General features: G+C 36.4%; 1 protein-coding gene and 1 long non-coding RNA gene across 7 annotated transcripts in view; one reads left to right on the forward strand and one right to left on the reverse strand.

Annotated features, from left to right (window-relative positions):
* LOC140688687 (uncharacterized) lies at positions 1–27,132 on the reverse strand. 6 transcript variants are annotated; one of them, XM_072948309.1, is made up of 11 exons: positions 26,702–27,132; positions 25,772–25,954; positions 24,173–24,364; positions 23,679–23,778; positions 22,521–22,606; positions 18,403–18,591; positions 13,309–14,247; positions 10,841–10,861; positions 5,482–5,554; positions 3,383–3,486; positions 2,356–2,488 (listed from the first exon to the last, which is right to left on the reverse strand). In XM_072948309.1, exons 1-10 carry the CDS (start codon positions 26,811–26,813, stop codon positions 3,423–3,425), a joined length of 1,959 nt encoding a protein of 652 aa, XP_072804410.1. In that variant the 5' UTR covers positions 26,814–27,132; the 3' UTR covers positions 2,356–2,488; positions 3,383–3,422. The 6 variants fall into 6 exon arrangements, with proteins under 6 accessions (XP_072804413.1, XP_072804412.1, XP_072804410.1 ...); XM_072948310.1 differs by lacking the exon at positions 5,482–5,554; XM_072948312.1 differs by lacking the exons at positions 2,356–2,488; positions 3,383–3,486; positions 5,482–5,554 and adding an exon at positions 1–47.
* LOC116285181 (uncharacterized) overlaps positions 26,958–27,636 on the forward strand; it is a 25,584-nt gene continuing 24,905 nt past the window's right edge. Inside the window, exon 1 of the long non-coding RNA XR_012063402.1 lies at positions 26,958–27,028. This is a non-coding gene — a long non-coding RNA (uncharacterized lncRNA). The remainder of the gene's footprint in view (positions 27,029–27,636) is intronic.

Raw genomic sequence — 27,636 nt, forward strand, 5'->3', positions numbered from 1 at the left:
TGAGAAATTTAATCTTTAGTTTTCTGACCTCTTTTTAAAAATAACAACTGTGAAAAGAGGATTAAGAGAAGAAATATATATATATGTAAATTATATATAAAATAAAAATTATATATAGTATATATGAGGATCAGTTTCTTAAAAAATCCCTGCTGGGATTATAGATTAATGTGTGGAAAAGTGACATCTTAACATTATGCCTTTTAATTCATGAAGTGATATATCATTTGTTTAAGTTTATAATTTCTCTCAGCAAACCTTTAGTTTTCTTTTTTTTAAATTTTTTTCCTACTTTTAAAAATTGAAGTATAGTCAATTTACACTGTTGGGTCAGTTTTCATAATTCTTGCTATTATAAACCTGTGATCATTGCTTCCAACTTTTAATTTAATCATGGTAGAATAAAATACTTGAAATTTAAAATTTTACTTTTACACTGATCACATGACATACCATCACCCTCTCTCCAAGCCTTTCCTACTTTGAACTTGCTGCACTATTTTCAGCCCCTAATCCTGCCACGCGAACCTCACCTACTTGTCCTTTCTCAATTTGCACCGTGTCTTGAATGCCTCCCCCACCAATACTCACCCACTTAGTAAAGACAGCATAAACACTCCCTGTGTTCTGCACAAGTGATAACTATAACGCAACTCTACATTCTTTCTCTCAATAAGTGTATCCTTTTGGTCTTCCTGTGGCAGACAATAAGCAACTTGTGGGCAGATACTGTGTGGTAGTCATTTGATAACCTCAGCCCATAGCACATGGTAACCTGCACATAGTAGGCTCTCGGGTACTTTGCTGAGCAACTGAATCAGTGTTACCCTTGCCACTACCTCAGGAAGCCCCAGATTGTCACAGAGTAGGCAGAGCAGACCCTCGAATTTAACAAGCGAATGAATTAGTAGGTGGATACGAATCTATTTGTAGAACTTTTAAGAAACTTAAAAGAACTTCCTCATATTAGAAACTGTTAGGAAATTACCAGTTTCCTAATAATTTAGGAAATTACCAATTATCTTGTTAGTTGTGATGGTTGTGGTACTTAGAGGGGAAAAGTATTGTTAGAAATTTACAAACCTAAGTATTTATAGTGAAATGCCATGATGCAACAAAGTAGATGAAGCAATATGACATAATAATTATTGTTAAATTTAGTTATGTGTGCATTATAGTCTATTCCAACACTTCACATGCAAGATGACAAGAACACATAAAGAATCTGGAAATTAGTGTGATTGCCTTTAGGTAAATCAGTAATAAGTAATACATTAAAAGTAACTGAAAATGATTCACACTAGGATAACCAACCAAAGGATAGCATTTAAACTGCTCATGGGAAGCAGGAAAGGACTCTCTTATTTACAAATAAATTATCTACATTTATGAAAATATATTTCAAATACCACATGAGACAAAAATGTGATCAATTATTTATTTCTATTTAGGGAAAATAAATTTTTCTTTACATATCTTCTTGAACTTTTCTTGGTATACATGTAAAACTAATGTGTTTGCTGACATAAATAAATATAAATTAATCTTAATATTATAAAAGAATAAAATTTATGATTTGGCTATGAACATCTCACTTCAGAAATAAAGACGCTTTCCTTATATTAATATCATAATATCTCTGGGTACTTTTAAAGATATTAAGTCAACAAGATATCTTTTGCCCTTTCACAGGGCTCTTTTTCCAAAAAAAATAGTACTAAGAACAAAATTATAGCTGATCCATCTTACAGATAAGAATTCACTATCTGGGCTAGTATGACAAGGAAAGAATTACTCTTTCATTCTGTACTCCTCCTTCGCTACCAACTAACCCAAGAAACTCAACACTCGTGTCATTAGCATGTCTTTTCTTTAAAATATTTTGCCAAATGATGCAAACTCATTTTAATGGAATAAGAAAAGATGAAAATCCCTTACAGTCAAGAAGAAATTACTTTATAATGTGGGTCATCTCTCTTTGGCAATTTTTCTTAGAAGAGACTAGTTTTAGTATTTTGTCTGTTTGTTTTCAATATCCAAATAATGTTTTTCAACTTTATTACCTTTGTAAGTAAAAGTAACATTACAGATTTGATGAAAAAAAAAATCCCTTTCTTCCTTTTCTTCTTGCTCTGATTCTAAGCATGAACAAATCTCTTTACTTTCCCACATTTTTAGGAAAGTAATCACTCTCAGTCTTGGGAGTTGTTCTATTTTCAAGAGTCTTAGGAGTGTTGAGAATGTGATTCCAGGACAGATTCGTTTCTCCTTGCTTCATGGACATTCCTATGCAATTAAAGACAGTGATAGCATGCAAAACAAAGAGCACTAACACATACACTGTATCCACGCCACCAGAAAGTTCTAAGAAACTAGAAATAATCTGTGGTCTTGTGTGCACTTTCTTCTTAACTCTTCTTTGGCTAAGTCAGCTAGCCAATGGTAACTAGCATCACAAGCAAAACTGTCAGTGTTATACATGCATGTCCTGAAAGTTAAAAAAAAAAAAGGTAAATCAAAATAATTTTACTTACTGGTGATATACATTAATTTTTTAGTTACTATGTGATAAACCATGAAAAAGAATTAGTCGGTTAATTTGGCATGCAAAACAAATGCAAAATTAGTTAGTTATAGTATGGACAACCTCAGCCAGCATGGAGTTTAGAGTTCAGTAGCTTTAGTAACATCAATGAAAATATGGCACTTAAGTTTTTAGTTTCTTGGGATTAAGCGGCCAAGTTAGAACCAACCCAGTTACTTTCATATTAAAAATCAATGAAAATCCACCGAAACAGAAGAATGTTTCATCAAAAGAAGACACCTAGAAAGTTTCATAGATACATACAAATTAAGTTACTTTTGCATAATAATTTGCACAACAATGTAAAAGATGTATCTCACAAGATCTACAAACATGACTTATAAAAGATATGTTAAAACAGATTTAATATTTCTTAAACACTGGAAACTCTAAAAGCCATCAAGCAGAAGGAGACGCAAATGCAGTTCAGGCCAATCATCTCAGGATGCAAACAGTCACAATGAAGGCATTCCTATTTGTAAGCCTGAATGTATTTCTGGGTTGTTTTTTTTTCCCCAAATATTTGTAGCATTGTGAGCAGCCAATCATTACAATAAACGGAGTGCAAAATCCAGGATGAGATGATGAGCATATTGCTGAAGAGTGGAGGATGGATGACATGTCATACTAATGGAAGAGTCAATGTGTTAGTCCCTCATTCAACAAAGAGAAACAATTCTGACAATAATAGAGGGTTAAGTCTCTATTATCCTTAAATAGTCACTGATAAATCCTAAGCCAACTATACTGGTGGACATTTTGCAAGACACAGAAATGGGATTTTATAATACCATATACCTTTTATAAATTACCAGAAGGTCTTCCTTCTGTGGCATCGTCATTCACTTACATTTTGAAACCTAACATTAAGCGCTTTGTTGGTCTCACGAGTATCGTAAGAGCTGGATAGCAGAGAAGGAAAACACTAATTGAATTATGAAGGTATTACTTCAATCAAAAAGCAATTATCAGCATTTGCTTACAATCACATTCTTCTTGTAAACTAAAATGTATCATACATACCCAACACTAAAAGATGTGAATAAATCCTTTGATAGGCAAGCACAAAGGATCACCAGGTGAAGGTACATTATCACCTTCAATCATTCACATCAAATTTTTAATTAAATCTGTATGATATTGGGAGAATAAGCAGGAATGTATAAAGTTAGCTCTCATCCTTCACAGCTTCCAAAATAAGGCACATGGAGTGGTTTTAAGAGCACATGAAAAAGGCAAAGTTTTTCTTAGGGGTTCACATGAATTTCCCGATTCAGAAATAGAAGAATTAGATTTGCTGCAAAACCCCAATGAAATACAAAACAAATATTCTCTCCTACATTTCAGCACATTTCATCCTATTAAAAATATCATGGCCAATTATTTTACCAAAAAGTATTTAAAAAAACTGATGCTAGCCACGGGAGAGCCTCTTGTAAACTCATCACGCTCCACCTCCTCTCACCTATTAAGCCCCAAAGCACTGGCTTTGGAAAGTAAATTGATAATGCTCCAATTCCAAAGGAGAGCTGGAAAAAACATAAGAAAGTACACAAGACTGGTGGTTTACTCTTTTTTCCAGAGTGGTTTTCTTGAAGCATCTGTGCCACCTTAATTCACTTCATATGATTTAGAATTTCTGTTTGTTTTTGCTGGGCTCTAAACCACAGTCTTAAAAACTTTCTGAAAAAATCTGAAGAGAAAGTTATATTTTTTCTACATTTGCTGTTACAGCATTTAGAATATTTTATTGGCAATATACAAATATTTGTAAAAACTATTTAAAAAAAAAACCAGGACGTAATGGTCAAATATTTTAGTAAAAGATGGAACCATTGAGTAATTTAAAGAACGTTTACATACTTTAGCTTATAATGAGCTTAAATAATATTATCAATTTAAAGAAAAAGGAAAGAGCAACGGAGAATAAAAAGCAGATCGCTTAAATCACCCAAAGACTTGAAACAGGCAATTTAGTAAGAGTATTAAAATATAGTTGTTCTTAATAAATTAATACAAAAATATAAGAAGCATTAGGGCACTTTGGAAAGAGATCAAGCTTGTGTGAACTCCACAGTTCGTTTTCTGAACAATGAAATCTATAAAACAGAAGAAGGTCAATTTAAATAATACCCTGTTTGTCTACAGGATACATCAGAGCCAACCACGACATTATACTTAACACATGTATTCAATGCAGATCAGATGCTTCAGATACTGACTTTTGTGTATGTATGTTGCCGTTTCACCACAAGTCCTTACCACGCATGTGTCAAGTAAAGTTCTAACCTCTTTACAGGTGGCAATTCATTTGATCTCATGAAGCAGATACTACAAAGTAGGGACTATATTTCCCCCCATTTGACAAATGAGAAAACTGAGAAGTTAAGCTGCTGACAGTCACATGGCACGTAAATAGTAGACCCCGAACTGGAATCAAGAAGTCACGTTCCAGACCCTCCTCTCTTAACCACTGAGCTGATTTTGAACAGACTGGCATCAACTAATAAATACAACTCAGAAAAAGCTCTAGTCACAGGCAACTTAGCCATATGTTAGAGGTTCTTTTCCTAGAATCTTTTGCGTCTGTACAACACACAGACACTATCATAAATTGTATTGAACAGGGGAAAAGGTGAGTTGATTAATAGATTGCAAAATGAGACTCTGGCTTTCAAATCACTATCCCGAATGCCCTTATACATGTTGAGAAATTAAAAAAAAAATTTAAATATATCAATTCTGTTCATCCAGGATAGTAATTATACACAAAAGGAATAATGAGAGAGCATGTCAAAAAATACAATGAAGCTAAGAAAGTAATCTACTGGTACAGTGGCAAGTTTTACTGGAAAGAAGATAAGAAATTTTCTTAAATCATCAGAATTTCTGCTCACCCTGATTTTCCATAGTCCCAGAAAGTTTTGACTAGAATTAGGATACCAATTAATATAGTAGCAGCAACAATTCCTTGAGAGGGAAAAAATTTGGTAAGACAGTTAATACAGAAACATGGGCAATCACATATACAGTGTAGTTTCATAATGACAAATATAGTGATTATGAAGCAAGATCAAGAAAAAAACAGGAAACATGATTTATATTTTGTACATGGCTTACTTATGTCACAAGTTTGACAATAAAAACTGCATGTTATTTATTCTGTTATCTTTCAAGGAAAAATGATATATTTAAAATGAAGTATCACGATGCTCAAATAAGATTGGACAGCTTTGAGAGGATTCTCCCTTGTTTCAACTCCACCACACTCCATTTTAAAGGGTTTGATCATTGATTATTTAAATCTAATGATTGCCTTATGTAATTTCAGCACGTGAAGGTGTCTTGGAGTTCACTCTCATTTTGTAGATTAGTAAACTGAGCCTCAGAAACGTGAAGCTTATATGTGTGGTTAATGGGAAAGCCACTTACTTAGTTCATAGCAAAGATGACAGAAATGGTGGCATTTTTCCATCCTCTTCTTTGAGCATGGAGAGTAAAACTCACTTTGACGACAGAATATGTTTTCCAGAATTCAGTCCATTGCAGATAAAATCTCATATGGGGAAGCTAATATTTACTTTCAAGATTAAATGTATTATTTTGAGTTGAACAACAGCAAATAATTGGTCAATAAGTTGATCAACATCAAAAGTATTTTCTAGTGTATTTTTACACATAAACTTTCTTTTCAAAACCACCCATTTGCCCTTTCCCCTCACCACCTTTGGTCTCCCTTTTCTTCCCCACTTCACCCTCCAAAGTCCTTGAACTCTACTTTTGATCTGTACTATGAAGAAAATTATAGATGACACTAGAAAAGCAACTGAAGTTAATGTGATTAATAAGTCTATCTAGTTCCAAGTGAGCAAAATACTGTAGATGTTGCACAACTGAACCACTGTATGGATACGAAGTTAAACACAGCTATTTCAACCACAGGTTTTATAGTATTTTACCCAATCAACTCCTTTAACTGATCCCTTAGCACCATGAAATTAGTTTGGAAAGACTGTATTCCTAAAATAAATCATGATTCTTCAAAAATATGGGGTTTCTTTTTCTTTCACCACTCCCCATTAATCCCACCATTTTCAAACGTCGCAGAAAAAAATCTCATTTTCAATTTGAATGATAAGTGAAGATAGAAAATTGTAAAGTGAATCAGAATACCTGGATGACAGAAATAAAAGCCTATTCTTAGGTCACTGGTCAGCACATATGGGTAATTCTAGAAGAAAAGTGTGTGAAGGTTGATATTTTAACAGAAAACCAGCGCAAAATACAGAAATACAAGAAATAGAATTCTAAGTAAAGGATTCCTCAGTAAATTAATGAGAGTATTAGTTCCCCAATTAGAAATAAAGAAAACTTCAAAGTACAAAGGCAGTAGTTTATGACCTTAAAAACCATCCATCAGTGAATCAGTGTCAAGATTTACATAACCTGGGATAAGTGAAACTAGGAAATCATAAGTGAAATTATGATTATGATTCTAATGTTCTCAATTATTAATTGAAGAGCTCTTAGGTAGCAGAACTACATAATTTTAGAATATGTTTTCCTCCGAGTAAAAGGAGGTTTTTAGTAATGTTCCCCATTATGTAGAACTGTATTTACATAGTGCTTAAAACACGCAAAGCAGTTTGCCCTAGTTATCTTATTACATCCAATAACTAGCATGGTACTTGGTAAATAGTCAGAAGTGTTTGGTAAATATTTATTAAATTGCACTGAATGACATTCTTTTTGCAAATGAGAAAACTGAGACCAGAAAAGGATAAATCAAATAGTTTATCACCAGATGAAAAACCTATTTCTAACCCCAAGTTCAAGTCATGATTTTAACTGTTCATAATATTCTCAATAAACACACCTGAGATTATTCAAACAGAATTTATATTAGATGGGTATTACATTAATGTCTAGATGATCATCTCTATTCCTGAACAATCCAAGTCAGAATCTAAACACAAGATATGGTGTCATTAAGTGATGCTTGTCTCCTTTTCTGAAGAGAAGTGGATTCATCCTGGCACTTCAAAGAGCCTCACTTATATAACCAACAAAGTGGAAATATAGTCTACATACTATGAAAAACTAAGAAAGCTGGGAGTAGGTTTTGTTCTTCTTTATAATCTTATTTAACATAAAAGGGACTGAGGTCCGTGGACAAGTGAAGTTACAAGGAAAGAGACTTTTGTAGAGAGAAAAAGAGTGCACTCAAGTAAATGTTAAATTTTTAGATTGTATAAATCAGGATTCAACACCTTCCCTCAGTAACATCCACAGGACCCTAGAACTGTCTTGTTGTTATCATTAGATTTTCTGTGCCTCTGTGATGCTTCAAAATTTTTAAGTAAGGGAAATTCACACACTTCTCTTTCCAGACTAAACAGATCACTGAAAAATTGCATGATTATCTGACTTCTTAACTCTGAATAATATGTATTAGATAATTGAAGTGACTTTATAATGGAATTTAAGTTTGGCAGGCGTCAAAATAGGTAATATGACAAATTGAAGACCCCTGTATCAGCAAATTATGCATTTCAAATCACCACTGATGATTCAAGACTCTTGAAAGTGAGCTTCAATTTGGGCTGGTCTGTAACATATGCCATATTCAGGTAGATGTATAAAGCATAAGTAAATATGCATGTGGTATTTAAAGGATACAGAAAAAGTATTTTAGCTATTTCACTAAGTATTCTTGAATTTTTTTTCTTTAATATTCCTTCAATTGACCTAAACCTCATAAAGGATTTATGAATGTCACAATATAAGATTTCAGCAATGGAGAAAAAACAGTAATACTTATAAAGAATCAGGAGTATCTTAATTGTCAAATTTGAGTAGAGCCGTTCTAGGACATGAATCTTTCTATCCTTTCAAGGACCTGGTGCTAGAAAAACTACTCATCTGCCTCTATTTAAATGCCTAATAGCTGTGTGACCTTGAGTGAGTTAAAAATCTTGCAAAACCACAGTTCTCTCAGCTATAAAGTGGGACACGGCTACATGATACAACTGTAGTGAGAAGTAAATGAAATAATGCATAGAAAATCTTCAGTACAATACTTGTCACACAGCAGACGTGCAAACATTACCCTAGTAAAGGCGTGGCCAGAGAGAATGATAAAATTACCAGAAACCCATCTTAGGATAAAAATAGTGACTGCATTCTATGAATTCTTTGAGCTAATATTTGTTCAATTTTTAGCATTATGCTAGTAGTTTTCACATCTATTATCTCATTAAGCTTCTAAGACTTTAAGCACAAATCATGATCTCCATCTCATAAATTAGAAAATTGGGACTCAGAGAGATTAAGTGAATCACTTGGGTTGAATTATTACTAAACGAAAAAAAAAAAGTCAATCCAGAATTCAAACCAAGCTCTGAGTCCAAAGCACAAGCCTTCCTTCCATAAGACACTGCAAACAAAAACGGAAGCACGAAGCCCCACAACTACATGGAGAATGTATTTTCAATGGGGGTTGTATCATCCAAAGAGAGTGAAAAAATACTACTTTTTTATATATAAAGTACAGATATGCACATGGCACATAAATAGATTTACAGTATATCTGTAGTATTAATATTTCATGAGGATGACTAGGAAAAAAAATACCTAAAAAGCTCCTTGAGGAGGAAAGGGCAAGGATAAAAAAAAAAATTGTTTTTGAAAATCACTGATACAGACCCAGCAGACATAGCTTTAAAATTCACAATGCAGGCTTCACTTAAACGGCAGATGAGGAAGTTCTAAGACTAGTCAGTCTCTCTTTCTCAGCGGAATTAAATAGGAAAAAAATTCAAACACTTGCAAAGTGCTAATATCATCTGTATCATTCATGTACCTTGCCGTACAATCAATAAGAGAAATTTCCTCACAGTAGAGTTTGCTTATCTTTAAAATACGGAAACTGACCTCATTCACATAACAAATTGAAGAAATAAAGATAATATTCAGGTTTATATTTTGTAAGTATAGGATCCCAAAGAAAAATATTGCCATATGACTGATTCGGGAGGGAAGGAATTCCTCTATTTCTGAGCACAAGCTGGAATTGCAACTAACATTAAGATAAGGAACGTTTCTGGGAAGTCACACACTTAAAGAATTTCAGAGAAAATAGTAAGCACCTCCACCCGTCACTGAATGCTGCTGAGCTGGTAAGAAAAAGCTCATCTATTAAATTTGTCACTGTTGTTAACAGTAAATCATTAAATCATGAGATTTTCATTTAGAATACACTTCTTTTTATTTAAAATATAGAATGAACACAGTGAATTCCAACTGTTGGAATCTTTCCACAAAATCTCTTAGCTTAAAAAAAGTTTCATCTAAAAAATAAAAGGTTAAAAAAGTTCATTTAAAATATAAAAACTAAAATAAATAATAATAAAAAATAATAAAGTACCTGCTTTCACTTTTAGAGTCCCTTGGTTAATTCACGCATGTGTAAGATATCGGACTTCAGCTTATAAGTACATACATTCAAATACACACTTTTTTATAAGTGTACTTTCTGTTAGACATTACTTATCAATATGCCAATTTTAGCTGTAATTGTTTCTCAACAGACATTTCTTTTACCATCTTCTTTAGGAGCTTATGAATCTTGTTAATGCATAACATCAAATAATATATTCATGAACAAAGAAAGACTGGACCAAATGCTAGAAGGAATTGCAACACGGGTATTTGTTTTTGGCTTCATGTCTAAGCAACAGAATATTTCTTTAAAGATAACTTTACTCTAAACCACTGACAAGGAAAGGAAAAGGGAGAGGTTATAATCAAAGGTAGCATTCTCTTTGTTTTACTTGGGATAGGATGGAAATTTAGAAATGGTCAAAAAGTAGTGTATGATTAATTATAAAATATTTGAGGATAAAAACTATATTGATAATGCTCTCCCTTTCTGATTTGTTAGCCACTAGAATGATGAATTGAGACAATAGGCACGTAATAATACTCGACTGATTGGCCAAATGACCTGAAGTTGTCCTAGAATTACCTTGGAACAAGAACATGGTTGGGAATACTTAGGAACATACCGAGTACCTAACGGTGTCCACAAAACATGTCGATAAAATGCATTTACCTGCTTTCTCTTTGGCCCCCGTAAACACTGCATTTTAATAGTATTCCTAAGACATTTGAAAGACAATATTCTTTTCCAGGAATATGGATGGTACATTCCACAGTAATAACAATTTCTTTTAACTGCTGGAGAGCCAAACTTACCAGATGCAATGATGCTAGCACCTAAAGGAGAAAAAAAAAAGAAAAAATTACAAAAATAAAAATATTTTGCAGTCACTGATTTGCAAGCCATTTAATATATTTATAGATCAATCAGCTGTACTTGAAAGTTCAAAAGTAACTCAGACTTTCATAACTAAAAGAAATAATTATAAGCGAATTAATGAAAACAATTAGACATTACTAACATAATCAAGAAACAGGAATACCAGTGCCTAGATCTATTAAACAGTCAACACGATAAACATAAAACATGAAAAAAAGTTATTGAACACTGAAACAAACAACCTGTAAATCTGGTTATATGACTTGATGGCAAGTCAAGGTTGTTGTAAGGCCTCACTCGTGTTGACAAATGGAAGGTGCATGATGTAGGACACCATGTTACACAGTCAATAAGTAACCACTATGACTTTGTAAATAAAAGCAAAGGTATGTAACATTTAAAGAATAAATTAATTGTACATAAAAGACAAATTTGATCCAGACATTGATTGTATTTTTATCATAATAGTTGTTGACTCAGGTTCAAGTTAAATTTGTTAAATTATCTTGTATTTTTGCGGAAAGACAGTTCGACAAAGTTAGCTCTGTAACAAATTTGCATAAGTAAAACTTGTTTCTCTCTGCCTTGTCTCATTAAAAAATTGGACGTATTCAGCCTAAAGCATTTAGGCCCAGAGATGTCATAAAAACTTAAGAAGTCAGCAACCCCATATAAGTGTGAGAATTGATGAACTGAATCTAAAATGTGTGAATATAACCCAGAAAAACAATGTTGAGTGCAAAAAGTCGTTAGATAATGAAACATATAACATAATGTGGACATAAATTATAAAAAAAAAATACAAAAACAGTATTATGTATTATGAATGGTGACATAAAAACAGACAGGAAGCCTGCACACCAAACTTGAGGCAGTGATGGCCTGAGAGCAAGTGAAATGGGAGTGGGGAAATGTGCGAGGAAACTTTACCAATAATATCTGTAATATTTAAATTCCTAAAAAGATTCAGGTAATGGCAAAATCGGCTTCCGGATAACCATTATTAAATGTATGAAATCATTATGAAAACATGGGCATGATGGGTAAAAACGATTTTAAAAAACAACTATTTGATGCCACTAAAGAGTGCTCAAAAGCAGGCAGGAATTGAAGTTCCCCTTTTAAAGAGGGGAACTAAATGGCATGAGATTCTGTCTGTCTGTGTGTATTTGGCTTTTTAGCTAATGGAATAAAGAAACATACAAAGGGAATTTCAATGATAATAATGTTTTAAGTTCTTAAAAATTCTGGGTGATGGCCAAATGGACTTGAGAGTGGCAATTCTGAAATCTGGACAAAATCTTGAAAAACAACAATCCACAAATACTTGAAGGCAGTAAGAGCAAAGTCACTCAGGCAGAAATTTAGCGAAGCCTTGAGAGCTCAGGCAGGAAGTAAGTTGCCAGAATGAGATTTGCATACATGCAGCTGAGGGAAATCCCTACGTCACATGGCACAGGGAGCAGAAAACCAGAGTCTCACTTCAGAGGATGGAGTCCATGACCAACAGAGCATCTGGAAAGTGAGGGGCTGCTGATGCCCTATTTCTCAACATGTGTGGTGGTGATATGATTATTTGCTTCAGAAAAGTTATTAAGCCTTATATGTATATTTTACACAGCTTTTTGCATGTCTGTGGATTTCAATGAAAAATTAAAATAATTTAAAAAATTATCTCCTGGTTCAGTGTCAATAAGATTTTCCAAAGAACTAAAAAAAAACAAAAGTATCTCTATTCGAGAACAGAAATGTCCATAAAAATGGCTAATACATTAGGCAAATTGTAAAACAAGAAGGCATCCTGGTGGCCCAAAGCAGCATGAATTAGGCAGAAGAGTTTCATTCACTCAACAGGTTTTTCTAAAGTCTACAGCATATTTTACTCTGCTTTCATAAAAACTGTCATTTAAAGAGTTAATATAAACTATTTCAAAGAACTTTGTGTTTTCAATTACTGAGAGGACACTATTAAAGTGCTTTACCGTGTTAGCAACTCTAGTGGCTTTGGAGAGTTCCTTTAGTGGCTTTGTCAGTGAATCAGACCCAGAAATCAATTTTAAGGGTTATATATATTTGGTTCTTTGAAGAGTCTTGAAGAATTAAATGACTCTCTAGAGCTACTATTAAAAAAAAAAAAAACAGCATTTCTTCACCATCCTTAATTTAGCATTGCTTTTCTGGACCCACAATGTTTTTTCTATATTATTGCAGACTGTTTCTTTCTTAAAGATTTGCCCTAGCACAATCCAAGCCCACCTCTGAAAGACAGGCAGAACTTAAAAGTGTGAAGAAAAATTCTGCCTACAATACATCAGAGACTGCCTACTTTTACAACCCCAATCAAGTGGAAACTTCCACCCAAACACCTCAGATCCATACTCAGAAACTTGAACAGTCAACTGACCTGAAGAAGGGCTTTTATGTCCTTTCGAGGTGCTTGTTGTGTGAAAACGCGTGGTTGCCTTGGAAACAGTTGGACTCTTCGTTGCTGTAACATGAGCAGAGGTCAATCTTTGTGTTGTGTGGAAACCCTTGGTCACTGGGGGATGTAGAGCAGTGGAGTTTCGTGTTGCTCGAAGATTCTGTGTAAGCGAAGCTTTTGCTGTGGTGAATTTTTGGGTTGTTGGTACAGCCTGTGTAGCAGAAGCATTTGTCTTGAAGGGATTCTTGGCTGCTGGAGAGTGAGTGTTTGGTGTGGGGAAATTTGGGGGTTTTGTGACTGAATTATTTGTTTTGGTAGGTTTCTGAGGAGTTGGTGGGACTTCTGCAGCTGGAATATTTACCATAATGGGTTTCTGAGGAGTTAGTGGGGACTTTGTAGCTGAAGAAGTTATTATGATGGGTTTCTGAGGAGTTGATGTGGTTTTTATAGCTGGAACATTTACAATGGCGAGTTTCTGAGGAGTTAGTGGGGACTCTGTAGCTGAAGAAGTTATTATGATGGGTTTCTGAGGAGTTGATGTGGTTTTTATAGCTGGAACATTTACAATGGCGAGTTTCTGAGGAGTTAGTGGGGACTCTGTAGCTGAAGAAGTTATTATGATGGGTTTCTGAGGAGTTGATGTGGTTTTTATAGCTGGAACATTTACAATGGCGAGTTTCTGAGGAGTTAGTGGGGACTTTGTAGCTGAAGAAGTTATTATGATGGATTTCTGAGGAGTTGATGGGGTTTCTGTAGCTGGAACATTTACAGTGGTGAGTTTCTGAGGAGATGGTGAGGACTTCGTAGCTGGAGAACTCACTGAGGTGGGTTTCTGAGGAGCTGATGGGGCTTTGGTACCTGGAACAGTTACTGTGGTGGATTTCTGAACTGTTGGTCTGAACTCGTATACTTGAGAAGCTCCTATGGAGGAAAAATGTTACAAATAAAATTAGCTGAAGAAAGTATCCAAATTAAGATTTAGGAACCAACTGTTTGCTCTATGACTCTTCTCCTTCCCCACAAACACCAAAACATGACTTTTAGGAAACCGAGTCTTCTCATATATTTCCCAAGGAGCCAAAATGCTCTACTGTCTTCATTTTGATATAAATTATATTTATAGTAAACTAAAGTAGATTTATACGAGAGTAGAACCGCTCTTAAACTGTTTTCTATGTGGGAAAAAAGGAAACCAAAGTCAGAGCTGGCAGCGATCTCATTCTGTGACACACCCAAACAGAGATAGTTTCTCTCAAAGACTTTCTTCCTTGCCAAGACCAAAGAACAGCAGGATGCAACCATGAACCAGCAAAGATCATCCCAGCACAGTTACTTTTCCCAAAGCTTTCAGGACACGTTAGTGGCCTTGAAAACTTGTTTTGTTTCACTTCTTTTTTGAAGCAATAAAGTCAATCAGAATAAAATAACTTCCTTTCCCTCTCCTGATATTGGTTACCAACTTTCTATACATTCGTTTAGTTTCCCTTTGGATTTTATATGAGATAAACTATCTGAAATGCAAATTCGGTGAGGATTCTATTCTGAGAATCAAAAATCTAACGACATTAAAATTTTAGGTCTTTAGTGCCTGTTTGACTTTGTGTTGCATCTGCCTCCTAAGGCAGGACCCATCAGTACCTGAGTCTGTTTGACCACATCCTAGAGACTGTTTTCAAGTTTTCTAATCCCTCTAAGCTTCAGTTTTTTCATCTGTAAAATGAAGATAAAACAAAGCAGATCTTACAGCGTTATTGTAGGGAACCAGGAAAATAAGTTAGCGAAGTTATCTCACAGTGTCTGCCCCTGAAGCAATACACTCTACCACCCAGTAGGTGCTGCCGCTGCCAGCAACATCAGCACGAATTCTGCCTACCACTCAGATGTTGTGTGTCATTTACTCTGCTTCCTTTACCTATCTCACAGGATGCTATAAAGGATACTTATAAAGCATCTTCATGTTTTACCTGGAATTATTTTCATTCTACTTGAAGGATTCCTTTTAGTTTTTCATTTTGTACAGTTCTGGTCTGCTGGTGACAAAGTCCCTTAGTTTTTGTATGAGAACATCTTCATTATTTTGCATTCAGTTTTAAAGGATATATTCATTGAGTCTAGACCCCTAGGTGAGCAGCAATTTTCTTACAGTATTTTAAATTTCCTCCTATTGTCTTTTGGCTTCCATAGTTTTTGTTGAGAAGTCAGTTGATCAGTATTATTGTTGCTTCTTTGAAGAAAATGTGTCTTTGTTTCTTGATGCTTTGATCATTGCTTTGAGTTTCCAAAATCTTGCTATGAGGTGCTCAGAAGTTGGAAATTTTTCAGTCATTATCTCTTAGAATATTTCTTCTGTTTCTCTCTCCTACCCTCCTCTCTCCTTTTTTTTTTTTTAACATATGTTAGAAGAATTTTACATGTCCCAAATATCTCTGAAACATGATCTATGTTTTGCATTCTTTTTCCTCTTTGTGTTTCACTTTGGGCATTGTTAATTAACCTCTCTTTCAGTTCCTGATACTGTCTTCTGCTATGTTCAAATTGCTGCTAAACTTATCTATTATGTTCTTAAATTTAGATATATTTTCCAGTTGCAGAATGTCTATTTTACTCCATTTTTATAGATTCCAATTCTCTCTTGTAGTTCTCTATTTATCTTTTCTTTTAATATCATAAATATATTGATCACTTATTTTAAAGTCTCATTTCTCTAACTCAATTATCTAGATTTTCTTTATCTAGTTTTGATTTCTTGTAATTTGGTTATAATTTCTTGCTTCTTTGCATGTCTAATCATTTTTATTGTATGCCATACATTGTATATAAAACATTCAGATGATATGCTCTTACAAAGGGAGGGTCTCCTTTTCTGACAGGCAGATTAGTTTGAGGTGATCACATCCTCAGCCTATGAGAGACTGAGCTAGGTTACAGTTTCAGTAAGATTGCCGCTCTTGCCTCTGCTCCTTGTAAGTGGCTCTTCTGGGTTTTTAATCTGACAGCCTGGTGGATCTGTTTCCTCAGACCTAAGAGACTGCAGGAGATCCAGGTCTGTCCTTTAGCAGTGCCCCAGCCCAGCAACCTAGCCTCCTTCACCACACAGTTTCAAAGTGAGCTTGGATGTCGTAAGGGGGAGACTGTCTACATACTTGATACAGGCCTGCTCCTCCAATGGGTTTGTTGTCCAAATGCCATAAAGTTCAGGGAGATTTCATTTAGCACTTTGGAAGAATTGTGTCCAGCTCCCCAGTCTCACCTGTACCCCCAGAAATCAACAAATGGCTCTTGGGAAAAATTGGGTCTGCATTTGAAGACTTCAAATTTCCAGTGCATTATCCTAACTCACTACAACCATTGAAGGCTTTGTTAGTTTCTCTCTTTCCTGGCAGTGGTCTTTTATCTGAGTTAAGATGGATCCTCTGCCCAGGCACAGCTCAGAATGGTTTGCCCTCACTCCCCAACTCCAAGAATTTTGGTTCATTCAGCCCTAATTGATCCCATGAGAGAAGAACTTACTCCTTTAAAATATGATTTAAAAAAAAAAAAGCTACCCAGGTGTTTTAGTTATTTTGAAGGGAGCATTGATCTGCCATGACCTCCTTAGGCATTATCAGAGTTGTAAACTCTAAATAACTGATGATTTAATAAAACACAGGAAAATAAATATGAAGAGGATCAAGTGGCTAAATTTTTAAAATACCAAACTTCACTCATAATTAAGTGAATTCAAATAATAAAATGAAATTTTCACCACTTATATTATCACATCTCCATATCATAATAACCATTATCATTTTTGGTGCAGACACCCAGCACAATGATTGGTAGGAGAGTAAATTGGTACAGTTTCTTTGGAAACAACCTTAGTGACATCTACCAAAAAGTTAAAGGCATGTACCTTTGATACAGTAATTACACTGCAAGAAATTTATCATAAAATATGTACTTACACACATGTGCAGTGATCAGATGTACAATAATATTTACTGTAGCAAATTTTTTAAAAACTAGAACAACTAAATTTCCTTCAATAGGACACTGGTTAAATAAATGATACATATCCATACAACTGATATGATAAAAAAATGAAATATGTGTATGTACATTTATTTCTAGAATAAAACAAAAATTTGTAAACAGTGGTTACTTCTGGAGGAAAACTAGACAAGATTTTAACTTCTCATTTTATACAATCATCTACATGGTTTTCATTTTGCTTCATTATGTTTATGTGTGCCACTTATATGAAAAAACTATTTTTAACAAGCAATGATATTTAAAAATGCATGCTAATAGACTTCAAGTATAATTATAAAAGTAGCATTTGCTTGAGTCATATTCCACTATGACACTGCTTAAGCAAATGTCTCTTACTGGTCCTGTGAAATGTTACAATTCAGCTTCACTGATCATCTAAATACGTCTTCACAGATGTATTTAAGAAGCAGTTCAAAAGACTGAGAGAACAGCCCAGGTATCAAAAGGCAGTAAGGGTGGGTGGGGAGTTCTAGAAAGATGAAGAAGAGAGCATTCTCAATAAGAGAAATTCTGGAGGCGGAAAATAAATAAATATAATTCAATGAAGTCAACAGACAGGCAAGAGTTTTTCTTAGTTGTCACAACATATATGATCATTATCTAGATCCCTCAGTTCAAGATAAGATTCTCTCCAAATTAAATAAACTTTGTGTAAACAAAGAGATATCTGTATTAACTCGCTGAAAGTAACATGGTAAGAAACAGCAAATTTAAGCTAATTCACTAAAAACATGAGACATGTGTGTATGTGTATATATAACATGTGTGTGTATATATAAACATACATAGATATATTCATAGAGGTCATGTGTCTATTTATTTATTTATATATTACTGTATGTTCTCCACATCAGTGGTTCTTCCTTTTTGGAAGTCATAGACCCACTTAGACTCTGGTGAAAATTTTATCCCCCTGCAAAAATACAAGCATACATATATACAGATTTTATATTCATTTCTCAAGGAGTTCATGGAATCTCTGAAGGCCATATATAGACCTACGGGTAGGAATAAGACAGAAATATTGCTCTGCAAACTGATTACCTCTGCATTCAGGTGGGGGGCCGCTCCACGCTCCTTGGTCATCTTTTACAGTGCAATAGATAGAGTGCTCTCCATACAGGGTGAAGCCTTCCATACACTTATATTTTACAGACTGACTATATGCATAACTCTCCTGTTTCTCTGGAATTATTCCATTGTCAATTTCTGGTGGTTCTGGACAAAAAATTTCTTTAAAAAAAAATCCAACACATTTTAAATTAATTAAACTGGTGAAGTAGTTTTACAAATAAGTAAGACTAAAATATGTTAAAAATTTTATTTTAAAAATATCAAAATCTACCATTTTTCTAAATTCAGGATTAGCAACAAGGGATGCTTCTAAATACCTATTAAGTAATCGGTAGTATATTTGGAGCTTTGGATACGAGGGTTATAAAACATGAATGCTAACTTTGAGACCAATTTATAGAAACAGTAAGATTGAAAACACATATGTAAAACAAAAATTATTGTAAAGCTTGCACATGTTATATATCAAACCAGTGCTAGTAAAAGTAAATGCTGTAGGTTCAGAGGCAAAGGCAGGGCAGAGACTTTAAAGAATAAATGGACTTCAAATTTAAACCTGAAATGGATCCCTCTAAGAAAGAGCAGAGAAGAGGGCTCTTCATTCCAGGTAGTAATGATGCCAAATTAAAGGAGTTGGGAACATAAGTGGCATGCTTGGGAAAGAGGGATAGATCATTCTGAATAGAACAAAAGATTTTAAATGGAAAGTCAAGATTACACTTTGACTTTCAGGTTAAATAGAATTTGTAAAGACATTCAAGCAGAGTTATTTTAATTATATTACAAAAAGAGGCTCCTCCCAGGCAGATGCTCTGATAAAAAATTCAATGGTTCCACATTCTCTGGAGCCAGGAAGTTGTATTTCTTTCCTCTTTTTTAAGCAAGAAAGCAATCTGACCATATTGTGAACATCAAATTATATTACACCAAATGCTCTTAAATGCCCAGAGAACACTAGCAATTTATAAATTACTTTTCGGCCGTTGATCAAAGCAAGGAATAAAAACAAGCTAATCTGATTTACACTGGGCTGGGTGTCTGATGACAACACATATCACCATCAGTTCAGTTCAAACGTTTTCTGAGCACTTAATACATGTCAGACATTGTTCTGTAAATAGAAGGACAAATCCAAGTAAGATAGAGTTTCAGTGTCTTAAAATACAGTGGGAAGAGACATTCAAAGAGATCATTTTAATACAAATGGTGAGGGTTATCACAGAGAGATGCACAAGGGTGTGGAAAGAAAGAAGGACAGTTAACCAGCCTGGGGGGCAGGGAGGTCAGGGAAACCTTCTAGAACTACCAGAGCAGACCCATAGTAAGAAAAGAAAACGCCAAGCAAAAAAGGGGCCGAAGGACATTCCAGGCAGAGGCAGTAGCATAAGGAATGATGTAGATGCATGAAGCGCAATGAGGTACATGGAAACCAGAGCCATTTGCATGCGTAGAGTGTAAAGCATGAAGGCAAGACATGCGTGGAGAAGCAGGTAGACCACGGCTAGCCTTGTACATTATAGGAAGAAGTTTAGACTTTGTACGTGATGAGGAGACACTAATAGACATTAAGAAGGAAAGAGACAGGTCACATTTGTGTTTTGGATGAATCACCGGGAAGACTGAGTGAAACAATAACAGTGTTAAGAATGGAGACTGGAGGCCAATGTAATCAGTGTCATTTTTGCACTCAGGTAAGTGGAACTTCTGCCCTAGCTCCCACACCTAAAAGGCCGTGCCTGGCGCTCCTCTGGCTGTGCCTCTCTCTACTGGATGGAGAATCTGCAGGGCTGAGGGGATGTGTCCAATGAGAGCTCCTCCCCCACCCCATTCTAAATCATTCTCCAGGAATTGGCACCCAGAACTCCCTGTGCCAAAACCCCTTTCAGGGCCTGAGGGCATCCTTTCTCCTGAGTCATATTCTTGAGGATGGTCTATACTTCTGTTGTGTCCACATTTAGGTCAAAGTTCAATGGAGTGGGGATAAGGGTCATAGGGGACACTAACTTGGGTGTGTAGGCCAAGCTGTCCATTTACATGCATCAGAGACCCCACACAGGGCAAGAAGGGGACCCCTTACTAAAGAACGGCTGGGTCTTAACGGGCCTCCATTTATACTCGTGTCCTGGACCCTGAAAATGTTAGGGGTGGCCCTTATTGCAATAGTTTAGATAAGGGATAATAAACTATATTAGAAGTAACACAGATGGAGGATAAAACACAGATTTGAGAAGTAGATTGAGACGGTAAAGGAAAATTATTTAGTGATTAGGAGTGGGAAGTTAAGATAAAGAGAAGGGTCTGGAATGACAGAAATGACACAGCAGGGATTGACCCCAGGCTAGCATGTACCAGCAGGCAACTCAAATTAGTTTTGAAAATGAAAACACTGGCAGAGAGAAAGGGAAACAGATCCTTTTAACACTGAGGCTTCATTCAGAGGTCAACAAGTATCACCTCTGATTGATGAATAACCAAGGATAGTTTTTAAATTGTTTGTTCCTTCTTTGTATGCAAACCTTCATATCCACCTCCACACATGGACATCAGTGCTGTCTCATGTGTCTACAGAAGCCAGGGCTGCATACCTGAGGTGAAACAGCTCATTGTTTAAGAATTTATACTTTCCACTTGATCCTCTGGATACTGTCAAACAGAAAAGCTATGTGGAAAATAAGTGCCTAAAAGAAGTAGGGCTTTAAGTTGAAGGCACTGGCGTTGCTGAGGAAAAAAGACTCTTTCCGGCGGGACACAGATGTCAGTGCTTGCCGAGTTGGAGAGGGAGATAAGAGTCAGAGAGGAAAACATGAACATCAGGATGAAGCTGAAGATACCAGACAGGGAGCAGGGCCTGGCCTAGCCACAGGCAAGCACGAAGAGAGAGTGCATTTGCTCTTCGATGCCGGAATGCGTGCTTGGTGTCCACATTTCTGTGAAACTCATGACAGCAGTTGCTTGTAAAGATACTGGCCTCAGAGGGGGAGACTGCTTGTCCAGACATTGTGACAAGCTGCCTGTGTCAGAAAAAGATATGGTCCAGCTCCTCCTGGCTTTCCATATTTGCTTTAGTATCATTTACAGCATCCCTTACTGGATGGTGCAAGCAGGAAAGGTGATGGTGAGCAGTAATGGATATTTGAAAATAATAATGAGGAAAAAAGGAGAAATAGTAGACAGAGGGTGGGGTGCAAGGTGGATGTGGCAGGAGTCAACTTCTGGTGGACAAGGCTTCATTTTGTCTTCATATCCCATGCATTCCTTACCATAGAGCGTCAATCAATAAATGCTTGATAAATTACACTATATCTACCCTAGTTTTCTGCTCCTAATAACACCAAAGACTTCAACTTAGCGATATTTTTAATGAGGATGAGAGAAAGGAAGCTTACATTTTTAAATACTGTATATATTTATTCCTGCCAATTTTTAAGAGACGTGGCTCTAATGCACATACATTTGACTTGATACATCCATTTATGAAATTATCTCTGTGCCCTATCTCCCCTTGAGAAGACAAGGTTTCCAAGTTCAGAAACCATACTCCTTATTATATAGGCTTATTTCTCTAATGATAAAAAATAATCACACTTTAAAACATTTCTAGATAATTAGCTCAGTTAATAATCCTTAAAGAGGCATGGCGGTAACACCAGGTCTTGAGAAGAATGAAGAATGAAGAATGAAGGTTTGAAGTCAAGCGATCCGGGTTAAATGCTTTCTTTTGCCACATATTTTGGGGTATAGGGTCAAGTGATACAAACTTTCTGATCAGTAGTATTTTAATCCATAAAATTAAAAATTATGGGAGGAAAAAAAGCCACATCTATTTCACTTGACTCTTAGAAGGAATGGTAAGATTATAAATGACCAAGCACAATATAAACCTTAGTTTGTGTTTAATCCTTTATCCCCACTGTCAATAAATTAAGGAGCATTACTAATAAAGGTCTTTACATTAGATAAGACACTCACAGGTTGGAAGGTAAGGGTACCACAGATATATACTGTGGATAATTCTTAATGAGCAGAAAGTAACTTATCATTGCCTATCCAATCCCACAACCTTAGTGCTTAGAATTTTCCAGTCCTACCTTGGCATTTTGGCAATGGATCACTCCACCCAACAGTGTTTTCCACAAGAGAACAGTAAATAGAATCTGCACCAACTAATCTGTACCTAAACAATGAGGGGAGAAAAAAGTTAAGTTCAATGCACACATATTTGGACTTCCCTTAAATTCTCCAGAATATCATCTTAAAATATTTATGGCACCAGTAGGTGTAGATAAAATAATGGCTGATAAAAGTTCATATGGTCCTTTAAAGGAAAATAAAAAATGATATTTAAAAGGGTGACATCAAAGGCTAAAAAATATAAGACGTTCAAAACATTTTTGATTTGGGTGGGGCACATGTCGGAAACTATTACAGTGTTTTAAAACACTTTTAAAGGATACAGATGCTTAAATATTTTCTCTTTCTGAGTTCTAAAAGATTGATACAGACTCCTAGAAAAATAGAATGTACTTATATTTAAAGGGCTCAAAGTACTCCCAGATTTTATATTAATGATATTAATGATCCAAACATCTGTGTTTAGTACAGAAGACAAGTGATGCTGATATTTTTAATTTTATAACGAATAGGGACACACATAGAGTAAAATATCATAAATCAATTTGCAGATACTAAATGTGAAAATGAATATGGAGATTCTGGCAGCATCTGAAACGCTGATGATACTGTATGAGGACATTCCTTTTCCCCGCACAGAGAACCTATGAAAGACCTTAGGTCAGAATGGTATTTTCACACCAGGAGCAATTGTTTTTAACCTATGGTATTTTATAACAGGTTGTTTGCATATAGAAAAAAACATAATCAAATTCATTATTTAAGTACATTAAACATTAGTTTCATATTTGCAGTGAAAGTATTTAATTTCTACAAGTATCATCAGCTTATCACAAGTTTTTTTCCTTTACTAATTACACTTAAAGTTTTATAATGATGCATATATACTAAAATCTAAGAATTGAGAGAATTTTGGTGGCATAAGAAGTCTTCCTTTCTTGCCCCATTTTATTAAACTTAACTGTGAAGAGCTCAGGATGAAGGATCTTTGAGCAGACGGGTTGTTTTACCGCTGCTAGCTTGTGAACACCGGCCACAAATCTAGAAGCTGCCATCTTAAATCCGAATTTGTTTTTTCACTTGTTAAATGTAGCGTTTAGTATGACCACACTTACCCTGTGTCACATGAGAAAGAGATGGACGCGCCGAATAATATGCCGTCTGGTATAATGACACGACCATTTTTTATTTCTCCAGGACTAGGACATGGTTTCTCTAGAAGAGAATACAAATTGATTTTTCTCATTAAATTATCAGGCACACCTATGTAAATTCATCATCTGAACTACTGATATTCCTTCTCTGTAGACTATTTAAATCCTACCTTCATTTCCCCAGTTTCAAAATTTCAAAACTTCAAAATTTATTTAGAATATAAACTTATTTCACTTTAGGTAATCTTAAACTAATTAAATGTGAAGCTAGTGAGTAAATTAATATTCCTATCTCACAGGGATTTAGCTTGTCTAATTTAAAATAAAATGGTTCTAATGGTTCTTTTAAGAATCATTCTAAATGATGTACTCAGACTTCTGCTATGCATGAAGGAAGAAACTCTTATTTCCCCAAATACCAAATGGTTAAGAATACTCTTTAAAATTATACTCACTTTTACAAAATTCAGCGGGTTTGGACCATGTAAAATCCTGAAGGCAAGTTAGGTTTCCTGACAGAGACTGGTCCCTTCTGTAGCCCCTACGGCACTCATATTCCACAGTGGAACCCGCTGGGAAATAATTCTGTTTGCTGTAAGACTTTTTGAGTGACGCAAAAAGTAGCCTGGTTGGGACAACACAGCTACCTAAAAGTATTAACAACAACAACAACAACAAAATTAATAAAAGTAACAACAAAAAAAAATCACTTTATTTTATAACCTATGTTTAATTATCTGGTCCTTACATCACTCCTTTTTCTGTATTTCTTTGTACATGTTCGGTATTTAACTATATTAATATTACTATAGCATTTACAGTGTATCAAGCGTATTCACATATAAATTTTCGCTTCCTAATTACTAGAGGCCTGTGAAGTAGATTTGGTACATAGTAGTCACTCTGCCTACAATTCAGAAAATATAATCCATTTAAGTTGCCTGGCACAGTTCTGGCACTAACTCAATCACAGGGGTAGATGAGAACGGACATTTCTAGATCCTTAGGCTAGTGTCCTGGACAACAACAACAGTTAACACTAATGGCTAATATTTATCGAGTACTTTCATTTAATCCCCAGAACAACCCATGGGAGAAGGATCAGACGCACCAGTGATGTACATAAAAGTATTTACTAACTGTAAACATCCAGGCAAATGTGAATTTATAGTATACAGTACAGCACACGGGGCATTAGATTTATAGTCAAAAGACTCAAGTTTCAACCCTGGCTCTCCTGCATAAGGAGCTCCTGATCTCAAGGAAGCTATTAACTAGGGGGCCTGCTTCCTGTACTGTAAAATGTGGGTTAAGTCCCTAACTCACTTCATGGAGTTGTCTGGATGGTCAGATGAAGTACTATGTGTAGAAGAGTTGGAAACTCTAAAACATGATACAAGTGCAAGATTTATGTACTTCAACCTCCTGCCTCCTGTCACGGACAGATACAAACAAAAAGTTAAAGCTGACTTCACACCTGGTTTCAAAAAATATTTGTGGCAGTTTCTATATTTACTGTAGCTTCTACTGCTCCAAATTGTTCAAAGGTAGGAATCAAGTCTCATCTTTATCTTTACTTGTATACGTCCATTCTAGGCTATGCCTATAATGATAGATTTGGAGATTAAAAATAGAGAACTGTTTAAAATAGCACCATAGAATTTTATTTGGTAAGTCCTACTTCACAAAATGAAATTAAAAAAAAAAAAAGAACACCTACGTTATGTGTCTCAAGGTATTTGCCAAACATAGTTACAGATAATTTACTCCCTAAACAGTACCTATTGTTTGTTTTCTCTGTTAATCAGTTCAGGAGTTACAGTGTTAGGGAGGGGGTAAAAAAAAAAAACCTGTTAATGAACAGGCAGGACCAATTTCGGAAAGTAATGCCATCGCCATCAATTAGCTAGATTGTGAAATGCCAACAGGTGTACACCCTGGGGTTTAATAATGCTAGAAAACTATCAATTACCAGTCACTCCAAAGAGGGCTAAAACTAAACTTAAGAAACGTTCCAGTCCCATAATTTTTCTGAAAAGAAAGGAAGAACTTACGATTACAAAACTCTGCAACCGTTGACCATTTACTGGTAAGACAGACAGCTGAGTCTGGCTTGCCAGGAACTTTTACAAAGCCTTCGTTACATTTGTAGGTTACTGTGCTTTGTTCAGGAAAATTTGTATTACCTCCCAAAGCTAGATGGGCATTAGGTACATCTGGGGGAAGACCGCAGTCACCTAGGGAGGAAAAATCAGAACTGAAGGAAATATCACTTTTCAATTCATAGCAACATTGCTTTCCCGAGACGAATAAGATAAACAGGCTTTTGAAGCACTCATAACACGTCCGTCCAATGCTGCACTGCCATACCAAGAACTTGCCAGGCTTCTTGTCAATTAATTTAAGATTAAAATAGTCAAAAATAAACACCTCCCTTCCGTTATTTAAAAAATATATTTTTTATATTTCTAGTGGTTTAGACTTTCACATAGATGCTGTTGCACTTGTTTGTGTGATACTCGGCACACAGTAAAGACAGACACCCCCTTGAAATATTACAGCTGGAAGTGAGGCGCAAACTTGGAGCACTGCCTCTGTACACGACTGAACTCTGTTAAGAAGCTAGAGCTGTTAACTGTTTGGCCTCCCACCTTAGAGAGATGCTAAGAATGCAAGCTATTCGAGCCCTGCATTTTGGCTTCCTGGCGTCTGTTTCCTCAGCCATCCATGCCTGAAGCCCTGCCAGCTGGGTCCGGCACGGCAAGCTTCCTAATTGCTGGCTAGCGGCGGAAGGACTCCTCCCGTCCCAAGGGATCGTGCCAGCAGGAGCTCTGATCCTTAAGGGCAGAGGATTCCGGGATCCATTAGGGAGGCCCACATTCCCCCCAAGTCCGCGGGCTTTTCGGTCGTCGCGAAGACCGCCACGCCCCTCCCACGCCGCCTAAAGATTTACGCCGCCAGCGGAGTCCGCGGGCCCCACTCACCCTGCACTGTCAGGGGACGCAGCAGCAGCAGCTGCAGCAGCAGCAGCGGCAGAGGGGTCAGCCCGCCCAGCAGGCGCAGCTCCGCGGGGGCCCTCGGCCGGGCGGGACTCATGACGCGCAGGGACAGGGACCCCGCGCCGGGATTCCGGGGCCTCCGCGGTTAGGACGGGGCGGGCTCGAGCGAGGAGCTGGGAGAAGCAGCGGCGCGCGGTAGTTCTGCAATCCGCGTTCCGAGTTAAATTAGCGCCGTGGGCGGGGCCAGGGCTCTGAATCACCAAAAGACGCAGCGAAGTAGAGACCGGTGGAGAAAGGATTTGCGTGCACCAGGTGCTGGGCAGGGTGAGGGTGGGGGCTCTAGCGTCACTGGCCCTCGGGGACCCCAGCAGGGGAACGAGGGAGAAAGCTCTCTGGCGCGGAACGCTGGAACTTTGTCTTTGCTAGGGAGGGGCCTGCAATGACGTGCCTTGTAAATATGTGCTTTCTTAAGTAAACCAAGAGATGGGGGGAAACGGAGGGAGAGGAGTGGTTAAGTGGCGCAGGCTTTGCTTTCTGGGAACCTGAATTAGTTCAAGTGGAAATTAAGCGTGTTGAGTGTTTGCAGGCTGAGCGGTAGGTGCGGTGAATTTTGAGGTTGCTCCCGGGAGCTGAGAAATAGTGCCCACCCAGGGCCGCGGTGCGTTCAACTAGGAGGTCTGTCAAATGCCAACAAGAGGAGGACTGGGGGGAAAGACCACAGTGTGTGTGTGTCCTAGGACACTAATCTGAAAACGGCAAGTGGGAAACATCCAAGAAAACAGATCAAGCAACAAACACAGCAGGGGGTGAACACTGTTCGTACCATGTTTGCATGAGAATCGCTTTCTTCGCCAGAATTCTTATTTACCAGGGACATCTCTTGAATTCTACTTGGCAACTACTGTAGTGTGACTACAGAG

This window comes from Vicugna pacos, chromosome 23, assembly GCF_048564905.1.
Source record: "Vicugna pacos chromosome 23, VicPac4, whole genome shotgun sequence".
NCBI classification, from domain to species: domain Eukaryota; kingdom Metazoa; phylum Chordata; class Mammalia; order Artiodactyla; family Camelidae; genus Vicugna; species Vicugna pacos.

Excerpts from the sequence above, each read along its gene's own strand:
- LOC140688687 (XM_072948308.1), bottom strand. The coding sequence starts at position 26,813 with ATGAGTCCCGCCCGGCCGAGGGCCCCCGCGGAGCTGCGCCTGCTGGGC. Across the intron at positions 25,955-26,701 it reads GCGTCCCCTGACAGTGCAGG|GTGACTGCGGTCTTCCCCCA; the intron begins GTGAGTGGGGCC and ends TTTCCTCCCTAG. Across the intron at positions 23,779-24,172 it reads ACCCGCTGAATTTTGTAAAA|AGAAACCATGTCCTAGTCCT; the intron begins GTGAGTATAATT and ends ATTCTCTTCTAG.